The sequence below is a fragment of the Anabrus simplex genome, chromosome 6 (assembly GCF_040414725.1).
Source record: "Anabrus simplex isolate iqAnaSimp1 chromosome 6, ASM4041472v1, whole genome shotgun sequence".
NCBI lineage: Eukaryota > Metazoa > Arthropoda > Insecta > Orthoptera > Tettigoniidae > Anabrus > Anabrus simplex.
In genome coordinates, this window is record NC_090270.1 from 125,902,358 (window position 1) to 125,924,226 (window position 21,869).

The 21,869-nt window shown below is 37.2% G+C and overlaps 1 protein-coding gene across 1 annotated transcript in view; it reads left to right on the plus strand.

The window, feature by feature from the left end:
- Positions 1-17,333, plus strand: part of eIF3d1 (eukaryotic translation initiation factor 3 subunit d1) — an 80,386-nt gene extending 63,053 nt beyond the window's left edge. Inside the window, exons 9-10 of the mRNA XM_067149902.2 lie at positions 10,428-10,696; positions 14,854-17,333. Of these exons, the coding sequence (XP_067006003.1) occupies positions 10,428-10,696; positions 14,854-14,888 (304 nt within the window). The 3' untranslated portion in view covers positions 14,889-17,333. The remainder of the gene's footprint in view (positions 1-10,427; positions 10,697-14,853) is intronic.
- Positions 17,334-21,869: the final 4,536 nt, after the last annotated feature.

The window sequence follows — 21,869 nt, forward strand, 5'->3', positions numbered from 1 at the left end:
GCACAGGGAAATAAAAATGCAGGGAATATACAGGGGAAAACACAAGGAAATGACTTGTCACGTCAAAATTAAGTTTTTGATCTAATATTGGATCCAGAGCCTAACACGTAGACGCTATGCGAGTTATATGCAGCGAATAGTACTTTAAAAGAAAAATAGAGACAGATAGAGTGAGCGTGTGTGGTAGTGAAAGAGAGTGAATGAAAAACACATACATGCGCTAAACAATAAAGTATTGCAGAACATGAGGCGTGCGACATACCTAGTATTGCATTAGTTTGAGTGTGATGTAGCTTACAATTCACTGTTAATGGTAACGAAATTCCAGGTCTTTACTTTGATACTAAAATTACTGTATTTCTCCGAATCCAAGAGAACGTATTTTTCTCAGAATCTCTTGAAAAATTGAGGATCATCTTGCATGAACACCATTGGCAGCTACCACAGTAACCACGCTGCTTCCCTTCATCCCCCGTCCACGTCTGCAAAACTCATTGACCATACCCCAGGATTCATGCGTAACGGTTGTTAGCTCCTGCTGTTGACCACGGACGACCATTGCTAGGTCGATCTTCAACATCTTGTGTCACACGATAGTGCCTGTATGTCCTGACAACATCACTATGGTGAATACAAACCGAGCCGGCAATTGCCCTCACAGACAGGCCTTGCTGACACTGTCACTATGAGCATATGGTCAGAAGTGGTAATTACTTGTCGAGGATATCTGTATACTGCACAGGACACAAATGTGCTCTTGTCATGTTGTGTCCACAGGTGACAGTAACAACACACTCTTCTGGGTTATTCTGATACTCTGTGTATTACCTCCATGTCTACTAACAAATTACAAATCATTAGGATGACAGTCCTGCAACATCCTTCACAAACACAAAAAATACAGGTGGTGCAAAATGTTTTTTAAGGTGTGTATTATAAATTAAAAGGACAATAACTCTTTATCTTCAAGTTATTTTTAAAATGCCCAGTATTTTAAAAGGTACCCAGGTAATGTACATAACATAGAGGTGTTTACTATTTTGGACTACCCGTAATTATTACTGGTACAGATTGTGCCTCAGTATTAAGGATAAATTATTACGAAAAAGCTAAATTATCACAGGAAAGAATTCTACAAAGAATGGAATGTGTCAGTCGTGCTTATTTCTATGCACGCTAGTTCACCAGCATACGTATTTAAACGGCGCTTCCATTTGCTAAAGAAACTGGGAACTTATTCCTGAGTTTCTGAACACTAACCCATACATTTGTTACAAGTGTGTTTAGAAACTGGCAAGCTCGCTCACACCAATTTCAAGAATAAGGTCCCTGAATGAACACAGGCGTTAGTTTGAAGAGTGATTGACTAATGGCTTGCTGTGAGCAATGTAGTTCATTTTCATTGGTTGTAGTGTTTCTTTTAGTGGCTGTGTTCGATGGGATTACTTATAACTAGGACCTGGATTCATATGTACTAAAAACTCCAAAAATATGCGTGCACATATGCACTAAAAATGTTGAAAATATGCACAAAAAATAAAACAAAATGCACTTACCAAACGCATGATTTAATTTCAACTCGGTGTTAAATTGATAAACATATTTCATTCCTTGCAAAATGATGCATGACAGTAGGTTATCTATAGTTTATTCAATGTTGTCAAGGGCCAATGACTTTGTTGTTGAACAGAATTAATTTATATGCTGAAAATCATTGTTCTACGTCGATGGACGTAACTGGGCTATACTTGTACACTGGCACTGACTGCTCAGAACATTCTTCTGGCAGACTGCTTCATTCTACTTATGTAGTTGCTTATGGATTAAATCTTCTGCAGTCCTGGGTTTGAGACCAACACCGCACTGAGTTTCCTTGTAACTTTTTCTCCAGTTTCACCATGGACACCATTTAAAGAACTAATGGATGTTTTCAATTAACTGAAGGGATTCGTACAGGGGTGCACTGCGAATTTCTAGGCCCTTAATCGCCTTCGAAAGTGACGAATAATTCACGTGGACAAAACTTATATCTTTATATACAGTTTCAGATACAAATGAACACTTTGCTTCACGAACACATGTAGTATGACTATCATCAATAATTTTAACTACACCTTTCACTTGATTAATGTTCTTCTGTTAGAACGATATTGCGGATAATCAAGTTCCCATCTTTTGAGAACAGGTTCTGATGGAAGAGAAACCTGAAGCAGATGAGGTTTGTACAACTGTACACGGGCCGGTATTTTTAGGAACAGATATTTTCCCACTTGAAATTACTATGTATCTTTTCTGCAATACAATGCCATCAATGGGCTAAACATGTGACATTGATGCGATTTGGAAAAAAACTACTCGGAGACCTTTCATCATATACGAAGTTGCATCTCTGACTAAAAGGCACACTTTGTAATAATCACTCTCCGCTTCACTAGGTCATAGAAGTCGCAGGGAATCGTTAACAAATCTTGCAACTGTAGTGTTGTTGGATTTTTCTAGCGCTTTGCATGAAAGTAAATGAGGTTTGCAGGGTTCTTCTGGACATAATTTACCCACAACAAAGTTTGCAATGCATCGACCAAATGAATCGGTTGTTTCATCTACCGATATCCAGGCACAGTTGTCTCCTATGTCAGATCGTATCGAATCCACAACAGAAGCGTGCATTGAAAGTAAATGGTTCTTCCTAAGAGTAGATTCATCTGATATCCTTTGATTAGCACAATATGTTTCAAGCAGTAAGCGTAGATGTGGATTATTCAACCTTGATACAAAAGTTTTACAGATATCAGCTGAAAATGTACCAACTTCATGCCGTGTTTCCACGTTGGTTAAAAGTAGTGTTGCATATTCTTACTCTGTTCTTTTGTTCTGAGTTGTGAAGTTGTTTTCGAATGCTGTTCAGTTTGAAATTTATACCGCATTTTACACTCGTAACTTGACCATGATGGCCACTAATGGTCCATATTGACTTAATTATAACAGTTAATTATGTCAAGGTTCCACCTAGTCGATACAATTCAGAATGTACTATTATTTAAACTATCATTTACTTATATACACACTTATAGACAAACACAAGTACTGTACATGTTTCAAGAAATTCTCTTCTTCATGTTAGTAAAGTCACATGTATCAAAGATCTTACTTATAATGAACTATGTGCAGACAGATTGCGGACAAAATGACAGTACAACAAAACAACGTTGGAAAATTCAAACATGAAAATCATATTATATCCCAATTCTATGAAATGTCTGCGTATCAACACCTTATTTAAAATGAACTATGTGCCAGCAGTTTGCAGACAAAATGACAATACAATGATAGCAGATGGCAAACTGTGGGACTATGAAAGACCATAATACTGCTACATTGAAATACAATGGATCAACAGGCAACCAGCTGTTATTTTAATAAATCATACTTGAATTTTCAACATAGTTGACTATACAAGTGACGGTGATGTAGTGTACTGTGAAGTGTGCAACAAGAGTGTAAAGGTTCCGCCTTGTCAATACAATTCAGAATGTATTATTATTTAAACTATCATTTACAGTCTGTCTTTGTAGAAACACCTTCCCACGAATAGCTAGGAGGGGAGCGAAAAAGCTTGAGAAACCAAGTTTGAGAGGAGAAACCTTGGGAGTTTACTATAAGGAGGAAGGAATGTGAGAGAAGGAAATAGCTGTTGTGAAAAGGATCATTATCCATATATCTGCTTGTATAGAGACACTGAAAGCATTTTCCTTGATCAGGGAAGGCTTGTAGTGTTGCCAAGGGATCTACAACTTGTAGAGTTCATTAGATTTTCATTTCATTCAGAAATCTTAGATAATCGATCACAGTAAGAGAAAAATATATCTGTATATGCACTAATGTTCAAAATATTATTACAAGATATTAGAATCATTCCGTATTGTCAGTTTTCACTTTACAAAGGAAAAAACTAATGTATCCTCCTAATTCAATACAAAACATAATTCCATCATTAGATGGAGCAATAAAATTCAAACATGTTTCGACTCGTTTGAGCCATCTTCAGTGAAATAAGCGGCGGTTAAAGTAATCTACATAATACAAGCTAAAAATGTGTTAAAAACATAATGAAGGAACAACTAAAAAACAAGAGACAGGCAGAAATAAAAATAACAATATACAATATTTACATCACTAGATGGAGCAATAAATAACTCGCTGAGACAAATTCAGTCAAAAAAGGTTAATATAAAACATAATTGAACCAACAAATGTGCTAAACCTAGAGCTAATAGTAAGGTTGCAAACCTCTGAGAATAAATTTTTTTTTAGTGCGATAACAATTTTAAAAAACAGGACGAATTCACTGTATTAAAAATTCAGGCTGACAGTCTGTCTTCGTAGAAACACCATCCCACAAATGGCTAGGAGGGGAGCGAAAAAGCTTGAGAAACCAAGTTTGAGAGGGAGACAACGTGCCAGAAGAAATGTGTGTAATAATTGATGGAAAACCGCCGATGAATTTAAAATTTTAGAATAGCAGCATTCTCAATTTCTTCTCAATTTAGCGGTCCCGTTCTCGAAGATTGTTTCCAATGTTGGCTAGGTGTGTTTGCCTTATTTTAAATGGTCGGGAGGGCAGGGATAAAATTGAGAAGCTGTGTTAAAGAAGTAACAGGTGCATGGTAAACTGTAAGTGGCCATAGTGGAAACCATCAATGAAGTTCCAATCTGTAGTGGAAAAAACGAGGTTGTGTGAGAAACTTGAGCTGATAAGTAAGAAGTGTAAAATGGGTGTGAAGAAAACGTTAAACTTGTAGTACTTAAAATGTGTTTGTCCTCTCGAACCAGCCTGGCCTTCTCAAAGTTAGTGGTCCTGTTCATACGATTGAGTCTATTGTTGGCTCAGCTGTGTTTGCGAGGTTGGGAGGAGCGGTGGGGAAAGGGGAGTGCAGGGCTGGTGGGGAGAGAGAGGGAGTGGTGGTGAGTTGGAGAGACGAAGGCGGGGTTTGTTTTTATTGTAGAAGTTCTGACAAATACCTATATGGAATGAATGTTTCAAGTAGAATGATCTTTTTTTCGTTGATTTCATTTAAATTGTGAGAGGGGTTCATTAACTGATGTAACGATTGAGAACGTTGAGTAAGGTGCCTTTTTGCTCATAATGCAAGATCTTAAGATGTTTATCTATTGATGTCTCTTTGTGGCTGGATGCTTTATGATGTTCACTCATAGCTGAAAAACGATTATATTTTAGAGCATTGCAATGTTCGGCGTATCTTATGACAAAGTTATGGCCTGTTTGACGTACATAGCTGGAATTACAGGATTGGCATTCTAATTTGTAAACTCCAGAGTTCAAATATCTATTATTAATGTTGTTATTGTTATTGTTGACAGTGTGTCGATTGAAAATGAGTTTGGAGTTGGTGTGGGTGGTTCTAAATGCTATTTTGATGTTTTTTTTTTTTTTTAATAGAAATCTGGTAAATGCTACTATTATTAAAAGTGAATGTGGAAAACATTTCTTTAGGAGCAGAATCATTTTCTTGGGTAATCTTGAGTTTGCTCTTATATCTATTGATGATTCTGCTGAAGGTTCTACTGAAACTGTTGTGTTCTGCAATATTGTAAATAGTATTAATTTCTTTTTTGTAATTCTTGCAAGATAAAGGAACAGTTAATGCTCTGAGTTCCATGCTATTGTAAGCTGCTTTTGTATGTATGTCTGGGTGCACAGAAGTTTGTTGGATGGTATTGATAGTGTGAGTGGGTTTCCTGTATATATTAAAGGATAATGTTTTGTTGCAGTTGTGCAGGTAATTGAGGGCTTTATTGTTTTCTGACTCTATGGTGAATTTTATATGTGGGTCAAAGGAGTTTAGAGAAATTCAAGTACTGTCTTGCTGTTAGTAACACGGGAGTCTAAAAATATAAACTTGTCATCTACAAAGCGTGTCCAGTGTTGAATACTGTTAATCTTACCAATGATGTGAGAATGTTCTAAATGATCAATGTAAATATCAGCAAGGATCCCTGAAGCTGATGACCCCATGGGAAGACCTATCTATTGGTTAATGACATTATTGAAAGTGAAGAAATTGTTATTCATTGTAAGCTTCAGAATCCGAATAAATTCATCCATTTCGCCAATACTTAAATTGCTGAATTGGAAAGATTGTTCTTGATCATTTGTATAGTGTTGTTAAGGGGCACATTAGCATACATGTTTGTAATATCAAATGAATGAAGAGTATGGTGTTTTGATCATTTAAAGTGTTTAATTTTATTGCAAAATTCTATGCAATTCTTTACTGATATATTGGCTTGAAAACAATAGTGTGATTTGCGGAATTTGTGAATGAACCGAGATACCTCATAGGTTGGGCTATTTCTGAAATTGATAATGGGTCTTATGAGGATATCGGCTTTATGGATCTTGGGTAGCACTTTTGCTGTGGGAAGCTTTGGATTTTTCAACGTCATTAAACAAAAACAAAACTTTCATAATTATGGTTTTTAGGTCTCTTTGTATTTTAAGAGTTGAATTTTTTTTAGATTTTATGAAATTGTTTTCTGTAAAAAAAGTTTTTGCTTGATTGATATAGTCACTTTTGTCCATGATTACGGTAGCGTTCCCTTTGTCGGCTTTTGTTATTATTAAGGGGAGTCAGAAACAAAAAAAAAAAAGTACTTTTTCCAAATGTTGCCTCATTCAATTATTTTGGCTCTGCTGATTAAAAGGTGTATAATTTATTTTGATACACCACATGGAAGCATTTTAAATAAATGTTTTAAAATATCAATGCACAAGTGTCAAATTGGGCAACTTAGACATCTTTCTTTTTGAAAATATAAATATCTGGAACCCTTTGATCTAGAAGGCTGTGGTTTTCAATGTTCTGTTCCTGAATGTTATGCGCAGAGGTTTCCGGCACTGTCATAACAAACATTTCAATAGTTTCGATTAAATAGAGTTGGATTTTAGGCACTGTTGTGGGTAAATGTGTGAGTGAACATTCTGTTTTACTTTGAACTCATATTCTGAAAAATGACTTTTTTCACATGTTTGACCCATTATCTCAGAAACTACACTGGATAGGCAGTTCATTGTTTGCAAAGAGTCACCTTTTGCCATGTTACAGCTACTGAACCAGATAAAAGCACTTCATATGTATAGTTCCTGATTTACATACATTTTTAGTGACATATTTTGTGAAAAATTTGGAACTTATTAAACAAATTCATAAATTTATAATTGTTTGCTCCAACCATTCCATTCTGGTTCAGTACTTATGGAAAGGGTGTAAATACAAGTAGTAAAATATCGAAGCTCTGAACTTAATACTTCCTGAGATAACGGGGCATCTTTTCTGTCAAATTAACCTTATCAAGATAGGGCTTTCCTACTCCCCTTAAGTCCTTTTCTCCTCTCAAACTTGGTTTCTCAAGCTTTTTCGCTCCCCTCCTAGCCATTCATGGGATGGTGTTTCTACAAAGACAGTGAATTTGTCCTGTTTTTTGAATTATTAAACTAAAAAAAATTTAGTCTGAGGTCCGCAACCCACTATTAGCACTTACTGTTTTGTTTCCTTCCGTATCTTTTATTTTATTTTCTTCATAGCTTTAGCACATTTTTTGGATTCAGTTATGTTTTATATTAACCTTTTTTTACTGAATTTCTCTCAGCGAGTTATTTGTTGTTCCTTCTAGTGATGTAAATATTGTTATTGTTTTTATTTCCGTCTGTCTCTTTTGTTTTTCATATGTTCTTTCATTATTTTTTAACACATTTTAGCTTGTATTATGTAGATTACTTTAACTGCCCCTTATTTCACTGGAGATGGCTCAAAACGAGTCAAAACGTTTGAATTTTATTGCTCCATCTAATGATGAAATTATGTTTTGTATTGAATTAGGAGGATACATTTAATTTTTTCCTTTGTAAACTAAAACATTCGAAATATGCATTTGCATAAGTGCATATGAATTTTTAAATAATCCGGGCCTTACTTATAACCCACTTCACAGATTGGCAATTCATGATAACTTCTAGCTTGTTTGACTTATGATAAATTTATGTCAAGTTCTTTATGCCATTGTAGGTGTTCATGCAAAATATGTTTCAAGGTGATGATTTCGGAGTGTGATAAATATGCTCAAGCGTCGTCATTCGCCATCCCTGTGTGAAGTGCCTCCGCTCCTTCAAAAGGAAAGTCACGCTGAACGCCAATACAAGGTCCCCTGTTACTGCTGTTATTATTATTCCTGGCTTTTCCTTATTCCCATCCTACTTCGACAGTCACTTTCAGCACTGTCACTACTTCCTGCAATGTCATCATCTGCACTGGGATCAAAGTCACTGTAACTAGATTCCTCGTCTGCATCGTCATTGTCCAAATTGTCCAATAAATCATCCAGACTATCTTCAGTAAGTCTTTTACTGCTCGATTTACTCATAATAGTAATGAACAAACTTCAGTCTGACTCGTTGGCTATATAATCAGCGTACTGCCCTTTGGTTCAGAGGGTCTCGGGTTTGATTCCCAGCCAAGACGGGGATTTTAATCGATTCTGATTAATTCTTCTGGCTTGGGGACTGGGTGTTTGTGTATGGTCCAACACTCCCCTCTTCATATTCAGAAAACCCACCACACTACCAACCACCACAGGAACACACATAGAGGGTTGGCGTCAGGAAGGGTATCTGACCGTAAAACAGGGCCAAATCCAAATGTGCAACACAGTACGCACCCACGGTCCCGCATGTACTTAAATAGACGGCCACCAGATGGCAGGAAGAAGCTTTATACAGCTTCGAAACAGACGTGTAATGCGCGCCCAAATGGGTACGCACAATTCTTGATTTCGAACGGACGTACAACCACATATGGGGACATGAAGTTCAAAAACTTTACTGCTCTCTTGTACCCGTATGGGCTTGCTTGGCACTCAACATGTTAATTTGAAAGTGTATTTACAGAACATAAGTCAACTAATATTTCTGATCAACTACAACATTGCCTTCGAGTTTGAATGTCGACAAGAGAGCTTGCTAGTGTACATAGCGGGAAAACTATATCGAAGATGATCGATCATATTCAGTATAATCGTTGGAGTACATAAATATCGATAACGGAAAAAGTAATGCTTGCTTAATCGCTCGCAATGACAGATGCATCAGTAATGCTGTCACCAAGTTTAATATAGGAATTTTCAAGGGGCAGGGAAAAAGAACCTGTCGTTGCAATCTAATTATCGCTATATGCCGTACTTGCTATAGCAGACTTCTTCTGTATTTTAATTTCACTTCCTATAACTGATTGCCTTATTTTTATTCAAATACTTCAGTGTTCTGGATTCCAGCATTGTTTTTGATTGCCCTGTATAAAATTTTAGAGGACGGTGTTTTTTTAACATACTATTTGGCTAAACATAGCATTATCCAGAAAATGTATTTTTTGCTGCTTTTGTAACTATGATAAAGATATTATAATTACCTTATATATGCAAACAATCCCCCCTTATATTTTTTCAAAATTTGGTAGCAGAACATTTGGTTGCAGCTGTTACTTACATCAAGGTTGGAGTGGTGCTCCTGACATACAGAAATCTGCAAGCTGGTATTTTTCCATCCTTTCTGTAGGCAAATCCTTTCTTGCCAAAAGTAAGAAGGGTGCTGTGTACATATAATTTCATTTGCATGGCATCATTTTTAAGTAATATCGCTTGTTCAGGACAGCTGATGCGAGTTCTCGTTATAGGTTGTTCATAGCCAAAGGAATGCTCTGCGTTATTAAAGAGGCAGATCAAATTGGTAATCGCACTGTGGCAAGAAAGTACAATGTAGACGAGAATTCTATATGAGGTTGGAGGAAAGATAAAGCTCATCCTGAATAGACACTAACCACCGGACATTTTACAGGCGCAAAATAAAGTTTCCATACATCTATAATAGGATATGCGAATATGTGACCGAAAAGATGCAATTTGGATATGCGGTCACGAGCAAAATGTATTGGTTGAGGGCCATAGCAAAATTCAGTGTGTTAAAACTTATGGGTTGTAAAGCTAGCTGTGGATGGTTCACATTTACTTTTGAACAAAATTACTTTGGTTTTTATAGGTAAACTAGCATTGTACTATGTTTTGGCCAATTATGAAGAAAATATTGTGGATTTCTACAGATTTATTATTTTGCACCAGAGAAATTGGTATTTACTCTTGTAAATTGCTGATGCAGACCAGATATTTTTATTGTGCTGTAGTTTTTGTGGTTTTCAGTATTAATATTTAACAAAGCTGTTCAATATTAGTGAAGAAAACCTCTTCCTAAAATTAGATTGCAGGGATTATTCACATACATTTGGTAGATAAGTATAATATAATGTTCACTTTTAATTCTAATTCTGGCTTGTATAATATTATGATGTTCTTGTTTGTTTTAGGTATGTTTCTCGTGCCCACGTACGTGATTCGTCAAAGCATGTTATACTTGGTACCCAGCAATATAAACCAAATGAATTTGCAACTCAGATTACGTTGAACATGGACAATGCATGGGGTATTTTAAGGTGTATAGTAGATATCTGTATGAAGCAGAAAGATGGTAAATACCTCATCATGAAAGACCCCAACAAGAGTATGATACGTCTCTACGATATTCCTGACAATACCTTTGAATCTGAAAATGAAGATGCTGATGAGGATGATGGAGGTATTTAGAAGTTCTTACCGGCTAAGATTATTTGTTAAATATGAACATTGCTAACTTCATCTTATATTTCACTATGAAGTAAACATTCTTTCATGGCGTCTATATTGAAGTAATTCAAGTACTTAATTTACTAGTGTATTCCATGTCTCCATGCTTGGCTATTTTGTATATTTAGGAACTTTGGAAGAAAATATTAATCAGTAAGCATTAATTACAACATAAAAGTTGCAGTTTGCAATGGACTGCAGTGCAATGATCTTATTTTCTTGTAGGCGCTTTCTTAAAATCTTCTGTGTCGTCAAGAAATAGTCTTTATTGTCATAACTTTCAACTTCTTCTAGAGATACTAAATGCAGAAAACAATACGTTTTATTATTATTTTTAATCTGATCCATGTGATCATGATTCATACAGAGTTCAGTACCGTATTTTCTCGCATAATTAATGCACTTTTTTGACGAAAAATACAGGCGAAAACTTTGTATGTGTAAATTATTCGAGGAATTCAGATAATAAAAAATTATTTGCAATTAAAAGATACATCAGATTAAATATACACGCTGTTGGTTAAGCTCATGTGTGGTTAATCATTATTTGGCGTAAAATTCCAGAGTGAGATTCTTTCAGGTAAGTTGGACATGTGGGTTTGAAGTACCGACACTGGACAATATTCTTCCCATTACGAGCTGACAATACGGCCTGAAGTAAAATAAACATGTACTAACAAAAGTACGATTCATGTAAGTACATTATAATGACATATCGGAAAAAACTAAAACTGTCCAACACGAGAAGGGCCGGGCATCGAAGGATGGACCCCTGCTATATTTCCCCAAACCGTTCGTATCCAATCGTGTACGAGTCACTTGTCCATCCACCCTTTTTCTTGGATACAAATGTCGGAAATTTTACTTTAGGCATTGTTTTTCATTTTAGAACAACATACGGCGCAAGCTTTCTGCCATCACCTGTTACAGCAAGCATTGCACAGTACATCATTCTTTTTCGCTTCTGGTGGCATGTACGATAACACACTATATCCCTTTCTTATCGATTGTTCAACTTTGTGACATACGAAAACTGATTGGTGTCTGACTTGTGTTTCCTATTTGGAAGAGCAAATATTCCTTCACTTTATGCTTCTCAATCACAAAGCTGTGAAAATCAGTTACTTGGTTGAAATCATTCAGCATTTTGTGGCTTAATGTTGTTCTTCGTCGAAGAGAAAGTCCATTTCTCTTCATAAAATTAATGAAGTCTCGACTAACCTTCAAATCCGAGACAGTGATTCCATGTGCAGCCGCTATTTCTCGTCCTTTAAAATACAGCATTTTGTGAGAAACTGCATATCCAACGTTGCGTAACAAAATCATACATTTAAGCAGATCCTCCCCTACTTTCAGAGACTTCCCACTTTTTGGTCCGCGAAATGCTTTGCGAGACTTGTTGGTCACTTGAAGTGCACTTCTCTCTTGCCACGGTAACTGCGGTAGCATACGTTGCATTCGGACACTGAATACTTGCGGTCCACTGCCCTATTCCTGTATGTTCCAGCGTAACTGATCACCGCGAGTTTATGTGATGCACTAGTACTTGAATACTTGCTCACCGTGGACTAACAAATAACTTTAAGATCACAGAAAACACATGTCCTGTATCCGAAACACTCGTAAAATACGTTTGTACCAGACTGGAATAGAGCATCACTAGTCACTTCTGCGCTGATACTCTCACTGAACTAGTGCAGTGGTATTTCCTACCGGATGATAACAGCACGTTGCCCGGTTTTGCAATAGGTAGGCTGCTACCTGAGTAGTTGACATCTTTATTTCAAAACACATCCGGAGCTGCGTGATGGATGTTCGAAGAAGTGGGTGCGCCAAATACTGAACATTTCTTTTTCTCCACTTTGGACCCAAAAATATTAAGATGCATTAATTATTCGAGGAAATACGGTATATTTTTCTTACTGGTATCACTGTACAGCTTGCATGTTTCATTTATATGATATTTTGAGGTAATTTCTGTGATGGTAATTTTGTCACCCATGTGATAGGTACTCAGCATGCTCACCATGTATTTATTTTTCCATGCAAGGGCCAGAGTTTCATTTTTCCAGCAGCTGATTGTATCCCCCTTTTTCATTTTCTTTACTACATTGTCAAATTTCAGCTTAATTGCCATGCCTCTTTGGAAGGACATAACAGTATTAGATGTGACCATACCTATTAGCAGTTCATTAGCTTACCCTTTTGAGGTGTAATAACGATCCAGAGACATGAGGGTGGAACATTGACATTTTTTATGAGAGATGCACTCAGACTTTTCACAACCATGCAAAATATTCTTGTTATCAAGGTCAGTTTTTCTCATATATAAAAACCAAAACTCATGGCGCAACAGCCCTGAAGGGCCATGGCCTACCAAGCGACCGCTGCTCAGCCTGAAGGCCTGCAGATTATGAGGTGTCATGTGGTCAGCACGAATAATCCTCTCGGCCGTTATTCTTGTCTTTCTAGACCAGGTTTTTCTCGTATAAGGAATTAAATTATAAAAGTAACTGTTGGTACTGTCACAAAGGGCAAAAACCTTTAAGCCAAATTTCGTAGATTTTTTCGGGTTATAAATATTGAAGGGAACCAACCCTTCCTTTGAAACATAGAGTACTCTCATCCCCAGAAACTGCAGGGCCTGGTTGTTAAAACAGCCTACATTTATTCCTAATTTTCTATAGAACACCTTGTACGTGATCACCCTTACCCAGAAACGTATTACCTTCCCCATGAGGAAAGTGCCGATTCCAGAGTCTCATCCTGGGAGAAAACAACATTAAAAAATGGCGTTTTATCAGCCCAGGCCATTGAAAAATATTCTGATGATCTGGTAAGGGGTGAAGCCCCATGTTGATGACATCATAAATGCTTTTAATGCCTGTTGTACACCATTTTTTTAAATTTATATATATATATACTTATTTATTTTCACAAGAAAAATTGTCAACTCTTGCCAAAGATTTTGAAAAGATTTGGGGAGGTTTGATAGCATTTTGTTATAAAATGCAGGAAAGGCAGGCAGCAGTTGTAGTTTTTGGACTAGCATTGGGGTACATTCTTAAAAACAGAAATGTGAAATAAAGCATAATTTGCGTGGGAAAACGGTTAATGCGGTTATCTCCAGCATCATTTTTGCAAGGTATTTACTGCCATAACATCATTTGTAGATGTTACATTATATTGCATTTACTCACATGAATCTAATAAAAATGATAGCAATGCAATGAAAATTCATGTCTTGTTAACACAAAAATATAATACTGTATTTTCTCGCTTAATTAACGCCCTTGCATAATTTATGCATCCCACTATTTTTCGATCCAAAGTGGAGAAAAAGAGATGTTCACGTATTTGATGTACCCACTTCTTCGCACATCCATCACGCAGCTCTGGATGTGTTTCGAAATAAAGGTGTCAACTACACAGATAGCAGCCTTCCTTTTGCAAAACTGGGCATTCCAAATACTGGGCAACATACTGTTATCAGCTGGGTAGAAATACCACTGCACTAGTGCATTGAGACAATCAGATGAAAGTGCTTATCAAACCCAGGTTCCCTGTCAATTCCCTATTTACTGTATCTCATCACAGATGGATGTGGGCTTTTATGCACAGTACTAAAAATTATAGCAATGAACTGCAAGTAAAGTGAGGTATTTTTCAAATGGGTTTGTAGCATTTGCTTTTCGTATGTCAATTCCTTTTAAAATAAAATAAAAAATCTTGCTCTGTTTAAACTTACCCTGGTCTGCCTTGAAGAAATTTAATACAAATATACACAATACATGGTAGGTTTCAGACTTTGCACTAGAGATATTTAATTGCTCAGAAATGCATCTCACAAGTTGTAATGACAAACCGCCGCTTGCACTTTATCTTGCAGCGAGTAATAAGCATCATTCCAGATGAACAGAGAAATAATTCAGTGACATGTTAGTTCATGCTGGGACACAATAAGTTTGTTTCAGATGCTAGCACATGCATTGTGAGAAATGTCAGTGGACACTTTCTTTATAAATTATCTGAACCCTTTTAATATAAAATTTCTTTGTGGTTTTTCTTGCAGTATCAGAGTAACATAATGTGATTTGTTTAATTTTTCAGAATATGTGGAATCTGCTGCAACTGAATTCCATTGAGAACACAAGATCCCATTTTCGAAGCATCATTTGCGGTGGAGGAAATTATTACCTCATGATGCTCAAAATTCCTGGTTTACTGAGAGCTCATTGCAGCTCTAAGAAGACATTCAAAATATTATATTCAATTTGTTTACAACCAGGTTTTAGTGACCGTATAAGTATTCATTCTTCATTTGAGAAGAATTTCAAGATACATCGCACAGCCTTACAGCGTGGAGTATGTGCTAAATTATTCATGAAGAATGAGAATTTCGGTTTAATGTGTGATCAGTTGAAACTTGATAATAATTGTCTGGTAAAAACTCGCTAATTCGAAATTTTTAAAACTAATAGTTACATAAATACACAGCCCATAGCAAATTGGAAATGAAGGTTCAGAATATATTCTTCGCTACAGTGTTCATGAAATCTATACTTAGAAATATTTTCATATGGACATGCTTCAAAAGGTACAATATATGTTGCATATAATCTGATAGGATTTATGTACATGTAGATCCTCCATCAAATGAATAAAAGGTGACAATCCATTCGTTTGACATCAAAGACCTAATTAGTTATCCTATGTTGAGCCTAAAACCATCAATTGAGATTATCTTAGTGTCAAATATACAGAAAACGTTGGTCATTTTCAAAAAAATGTCTTCCTGAAATCCCTGTTGTAGTCTGAGGTTAAATCCTAAACCTCTTCCACCACAGATAAGTCAGCCCTGTTATAACCTATTTAAGTTTAGTAGTTTAGGACGAAATGTTGTACAGTAGTTTTCATTGCTAATGCTATAATGTATGGCATATTTTGGTGTTTCCCTGTAGTTCATACTATTAAATCTACACAATTCATTGTTGTTACAACTTCCAAGTCATAAAAGCTAGGCTGATATCTGGAATACAGTTGGAATTTCACTGTTGAGATCCAGCATTTACAAATTTGGTTCATTACTGTTTATTAGGGTTGGGGTAGAATATTCAACTTCTGATGCTCTTCAGGGATGCAGATTGATTTGTATTCATAAAATGATTTTATGAATCATTTATTGTTTCATTGAAAGAGCCTACAGTTTATCACTTTGAACTGTGTTGTATCCATGACATCAAACTAAGAATATTATTCTGTTCTACTCGAGGTGAGCAGTATTTTTTTTTTTTTTGTGTGTGTGATATAGGGAAAAATGGAAATTGCATAATACCGTAGAAGCCTTCTAATTTATATTGATTCTAATTACCCATTTGTTCATGCTCTACTTGTATACAATGATAAACACAGGATGTTTTCGTGTGGGAGAACTATTTTCCTAAGTTTAGTGTGAGGAGATAAATGCCAAAAACAGGTCCTGTGCTTTTGTACTATAGACACTTTTTAATTTTGTAATGACTGATTAGTTAAATTAATTACAAGTAATTAATTAAGTGAACTGTTTTTGTAAAATGTTGCAAGTTCTAGCGTCTAATGGCAAATTAAGTTTGAATTTGAAAGTGGAACCCAGCAAATTTTGTTTGGCTAGATGACCAGTATTTCATCCTTTTGACTTTGAAAAGAATGTTTCATTGAAGTGTTAATTGGTCTAGGAGAAATATATGGTCAAGTTGGGTGAAGGGTAGCCAACGGGAAGGGAAAGCATTTTTGCGTTGCAGCTTAATGTTGGTGATGGTAGATTTCTACAGTTGCAATATGATTACCTTTATAGATACAGTTGACCTTAAGAGAAAATTGTGTCCTGACTCCTTACCGGTACATGTTGTCTTCATGTAGAATGTATTCATCAACATTGACTTGATGGTCTAATGGTAATATACACACCAGATCTTGAAAGTGCCCGATCCAATGACAGACTTATTAGGAAATAAAATTTTAATACATCACATTTCCCAAATTATTTACTAGGCCACTGGCTCACAGTTGCATAAAGAAATAACAGTCCTGGTTAACTTACTTCATTTCAAATGTAATTCGAATTAACGAGGTTTTACTATTTTGTGTGTTTGTACACAGAAGAGGGTACTTTTTAATATTCATATTTATCTATGAAGAGGATCTGAATTCAGCAAGTGTGTTTTGCTGTGTTAATTAAGAACTACAGTATTCTTGTCAACACGAAGATGATACAAGACTGTATTATTACCTTTTTGTAGATTTTTATTTTATATTATGCATACAGAAATACATTATAAGGATAGGATATCTGAAAAGCTCTTTTTGTGTGTGTTTGTGTGTGCGCAACATAATAAGAGAAGCAACTAACCCGTGTACTGTTCTATAATGGAAATGATATATATATATTCTGTATTATTTGTTGATCCTCAATGAGCACAATTTCCTATCTTTGTCACCGTTGTGGAATGACATTTGGGGATTTACTGTTGCAAATTTTTCAGCTTTTCAGAACTTATTTCAGTTCATTTTATACGAGGAGTGGTACAAATAAATGTACAAATATCAATCAATGGAGGAAGAAAATTATGAATACACTCAAGGATTAACACAGTGACCAACTAGTGTAGGCAGAGGGATCACACTTAAGGAGAGACAAGGACATACATGAAAATACAAAACCAAACTCCACTTCTTCACACTCTGTTGTCTGCAGAAATGGACTCTTCTGTCATTGATCATAATTCTTCCAGATAATTTCTTCTCATCCTTTGACAAGGTCATTTCTGCTTTCATACTTCGTCATTGAAGCTGACATCCACAATCCTTGAGAAGAGGATCACTGGATAAGAGAAGCTTAGAATAATGGAAAAGAGAGAGGCAAAAGAAAAAATTAATAGACTGGGAAAAAAGAGAGAGTATAAAAGAAAAGGTTTATTACTAGTAAATGGAAAGTAAACATACAACTGATTGATATTTGTACATTTGTTGGGTTTATTTTCTCTTCCTGTGTTTGATCTCTATTCCTTGTTTTCTATCACCTGCATTAACCTTTCTTTTCCCTCTCCCTTATATGTTTATTTCTTTACCTTATTCTCGTTTCATCAAAAGAAAGAAGACAATCTCAAAAAATGGATGCACCAAACCCCATGACACTACAGCCCTGATGGGCCTACCAAGCAACTACTGCTCAGCCCAGAGGCCTGCGGATCAGGAGGTTATACATGGTCGGCGCATCGAATCCTGTGGGCCATTGTTCTTGACATTCTTTCCCAGAGCCATTATCTCACCTCAATTCTTCTCATGTAAACTGAGTGTACATCAAACCACCCCTCAGGTTTAGGAAAAAATCCCTTACCTAGCCAGAGATCAAACCCAAGGTCTCTCGGCAAGAGGCAGGTTTGCTACGCCTAGATCATGGGGCTGGCTATTAGATCCACCCAAGTGAATACCTGACCACGTGATGAAACTGAGAAGCAGAAACAAGCTCATCAAGGACTGAAAAGAAATATCTGGAAGAACTCATGCTAATGACACAGCCCATCTATGAAAATGGCTGTGTGTGAATATCGGAAATTCTTGTTCTTTTGTGTTTTCCTGGACTTTGTCTTTCTTTTCTGTTGTTCCATCTACCCTGTCACTAATCTTACCTGTGAGTGGGTTGTTATCCTTTTTCCTGGCTCTGTATCTTCGATCATTGACATCTCTTGCATTCTATGAAATCGTTTTGCATGTTTAGTGAGTTGGTCATTACTGTAGACCTTGGTACATAAATTTTTTTAATAGTGGCAACTATTTTTTAAATAGATACATAGCATACTTAAATGTTCAGCGTTTTAAAGACCTTCAAAGTAATTACCACCATTGTGTTGCGCTCATTCCCAGCGATGTGAAGCCGTTGGATGCCATTGAGGTTGTGGTCAGTGACCTGGATAATGTCATCCACTGTGCGGAAGCGGACCCCTCGAAGTGGTGCTTTCATTTTAGAGATGAGGTCGTAGTCATAAGGGCTGAGATTTGGAGAATTGGGGGGAGGGTAAAGCACTTCCCAGCCCAGAATTTAAACAACTCAGTCACAGCTCCTACTGCATGCGGCCTTGCATGATGGCTGGGTTATTTAGGAAGTGTCCTCATTTTCTTCTTAAAGCTGCTACCAGGTTCGTTTGCAAAAATGCACAGTAATACTCCACATTAACGGTACATCCTTAGGGAACGGTATGCTTTTTAATAACATCATCCCCGTCGTAGGCAACAATCTGCGTGGCCTTCACATTGATCCCTGTCAGCCGAACCATTACTTTTCATGGTGACCCATGATAACGCCACTCATTTGATTGGCGTTTCAGCTGCGGTTCGTAAGCTCTGGCCCAGGTCTCGTCAATAGTGATTATCCGCCGTAAGAAGGCCTCACCTTCGCATTCATAGCGCTCCAACTGCATACGAGCTGCATCATATTGCAGCCATTTTTGATGTTCGGTCATATCATTTGGAACTCATTTGGAGGCGATTTTCCGCATTCTCAGCCGCTTCTTCAGGACCAGCCCTGTATTATTGGCCAATTAATAATACCAATATAAATGGTCCATTATTGGACATTATAAAATTTCCAGCGCATTCCTAGTTGCCAGCGTTTCGCCCCAGTGTGCTAAGTTGGGTCCATTAGTTGTTAAATAGCGCGCCCACCAAGACGCATGGCTAGTGCATACCGTGGAGGCCACTGCATAGGCTACTTGGAGTCACCGGCAGTGCCATTGCACTATGAGAGACTTTGTCTCATTACCAAAAATTGATGCCTGCCTGGCCATCAGATGATATAGATGTTGATTCCCATAGGGAATCGAAAATATTTGTCCCAAATGAGTCAATTTATAATACCAATATAAATGGTCCGTTATTGGACATTATAAATTTTCCAGCTATTGGCCGGTAACTCTCAACTTTTGTTGGGTCCTTAGATGTTTTTAATACAGCTATTATTTGTTTTCTTGAAGAGTAAAGGTAGGTTACCTGTCTCTAGTATGTTTGTGAAGAAGTTAGTAAGCCATTTAGCAGCAGATATATACCATCAGCACCTGCTGTTTTCCCATGTTTTAGACTTTCTATGGCCTGCTTAGTTTCTGGTGGTTGAAATGGGGCAGAGAATTCAGAGGATCGCAGAGCCGAACGTTTCTTTTCCTTCAAGAGATGCTTTACGTGCCTTCAGTGATGCTTTTCAACTGAAACCTTTGAGGTAGAGATCATATGCTTGGCAATGTCAGCTAGACTGATGCTTGTTTTTGGTCTAATTTTGCTGTTTGGTATGTCCAATTTTATGATCAGGCTCCAAGCTTCCCTGCTGGAATGAGTGAAGTCTATTGATTCCACAGTTTCTTGCCAAATTCTCTTCCTGTTTTCATCTAGGGATTGTAAATGTTCAGAAGCTGTATCTGGATCACCATTGGCCTCAAATTCCTTGAAGAGCCTTTCACTCTCATCACTCCAGCCGGGGTTGTATTGTTTACAATATCCTCTTAGGTTTTATTGTTTTGCTGCACTTTTAACTACACCGATGAATCTGCTGTAGTTACTATGGATAGGTCTTATCCATCGCAGGTTGGAGTCAATCTGTTTAGAAAATTCATCCCAATTGGCTTTTTTTAAAATTCCATCTCTGTTTCGGCCAGGAGTGAACGATAGGCACAAGCAATCCAGGCGGAAAATTATTTGTCTGTGCTGACTGTGAGGAAAGTTGTTGAGCACTGTGCGTCGTATGTTGCTGAGTGGGTGTTGTGACTGCGTTACAAAACAGAGATCCGGGGTGTATTCTTTGTTCCATCGTGCAGAAGAGAAGGAAGCCTTATCCTTGGCATCATAGATAAGTTTAAGGTTTTCATTTTCGCTATTACTGTCCTTGTATCTCCATAGTGTGTGATGGCTGTTGAAGTCACCTGCAATTATACTTGGATTTTGCAGAGTTGGAATTGGTTGAGATGGCCAGGGAGTTCCAGGAGGTTTATATACGTTGACTACTGTCAAATCACACACTTTGATTGAAGTAGTAAATATTACATTACCTGAAGAGGATGGCAAGACTTGATAGTGAGTGATATCACTCCTCACATACAGTAGATGGCAATCCCGTACTTCGCATGAGTAATTGCGGACACTAATTTAAATCTCGAAATTTTCCCTCTGGATTGCATTTAGAGATCATTGTCCGTGTGGATTTCTTGAAGCAGGATGATACGAGTCTGGTGTTCTTTGAGAACCTTTGCTAGGTGTTCCAGAGGCGTATACTGAGGGCTACCAAGGCTATCGGTGAAGCACAAACCTCAATTGATGGGAGTCTAAAGCACATTATAATGTAAGCATCTAACACATTGTTCCATTTAAAAAACTTAAGAGCAATGACAAAAAACGTCACACGTATTTCTGAGAGCAGAGCATCGGAAACGGATATTCTAGCTCAGACTCTTGTCCTTCTCCCCTCGACTCACCTGTCATGGCTTACTGCTGTATATCACATAGGAGCGGGGACCGGGGAGAAGAGGTGTGCTAGGCTTCAGTCCGTCAGATCGCCACTGCTAACTATCAGCCCTGCATTACTCATCGGCCTCATCGCATATACTTCCTCACCTCATACTACTGACTTAATTATATACATAACAGAGTGCTGATTTTTCACTCCTGTTTACTTCTACATTCTTGTAGGAAGACACTGCAGGGCTGCAATATAGTTTTCTTTTATTGGTAGATCTCCTAAAATGAAATGCAGTCTTTCAGGTTTAGTGTTCCCTTTTGTTGGTTGGAATCGAAGGCGTGATCATGGGTCGGACACCACCACTGACTTCCCGAGGAAGCTATTTAACTAGTGAATGATACATATGACCGCTGCAATTTAATAAAAATAATGGTGTATGGCATTTGTATAGGCTTGGTGGTGACCTAATGAGGATAAAATGAATGGTGAAGTCATCATAAACCTCTGTCCCCAAACCAGGGTTTTTTTGCGTCGCACTGACACAGATAGGTCTTATGGCGACGATGGGACAGGGAAGGGCTAGGAGTGGGAAGGAAGCGGCCGTGGTACAGCCCAAGTATGAGAGGGTTGATTCTGAAAATTGAACCAG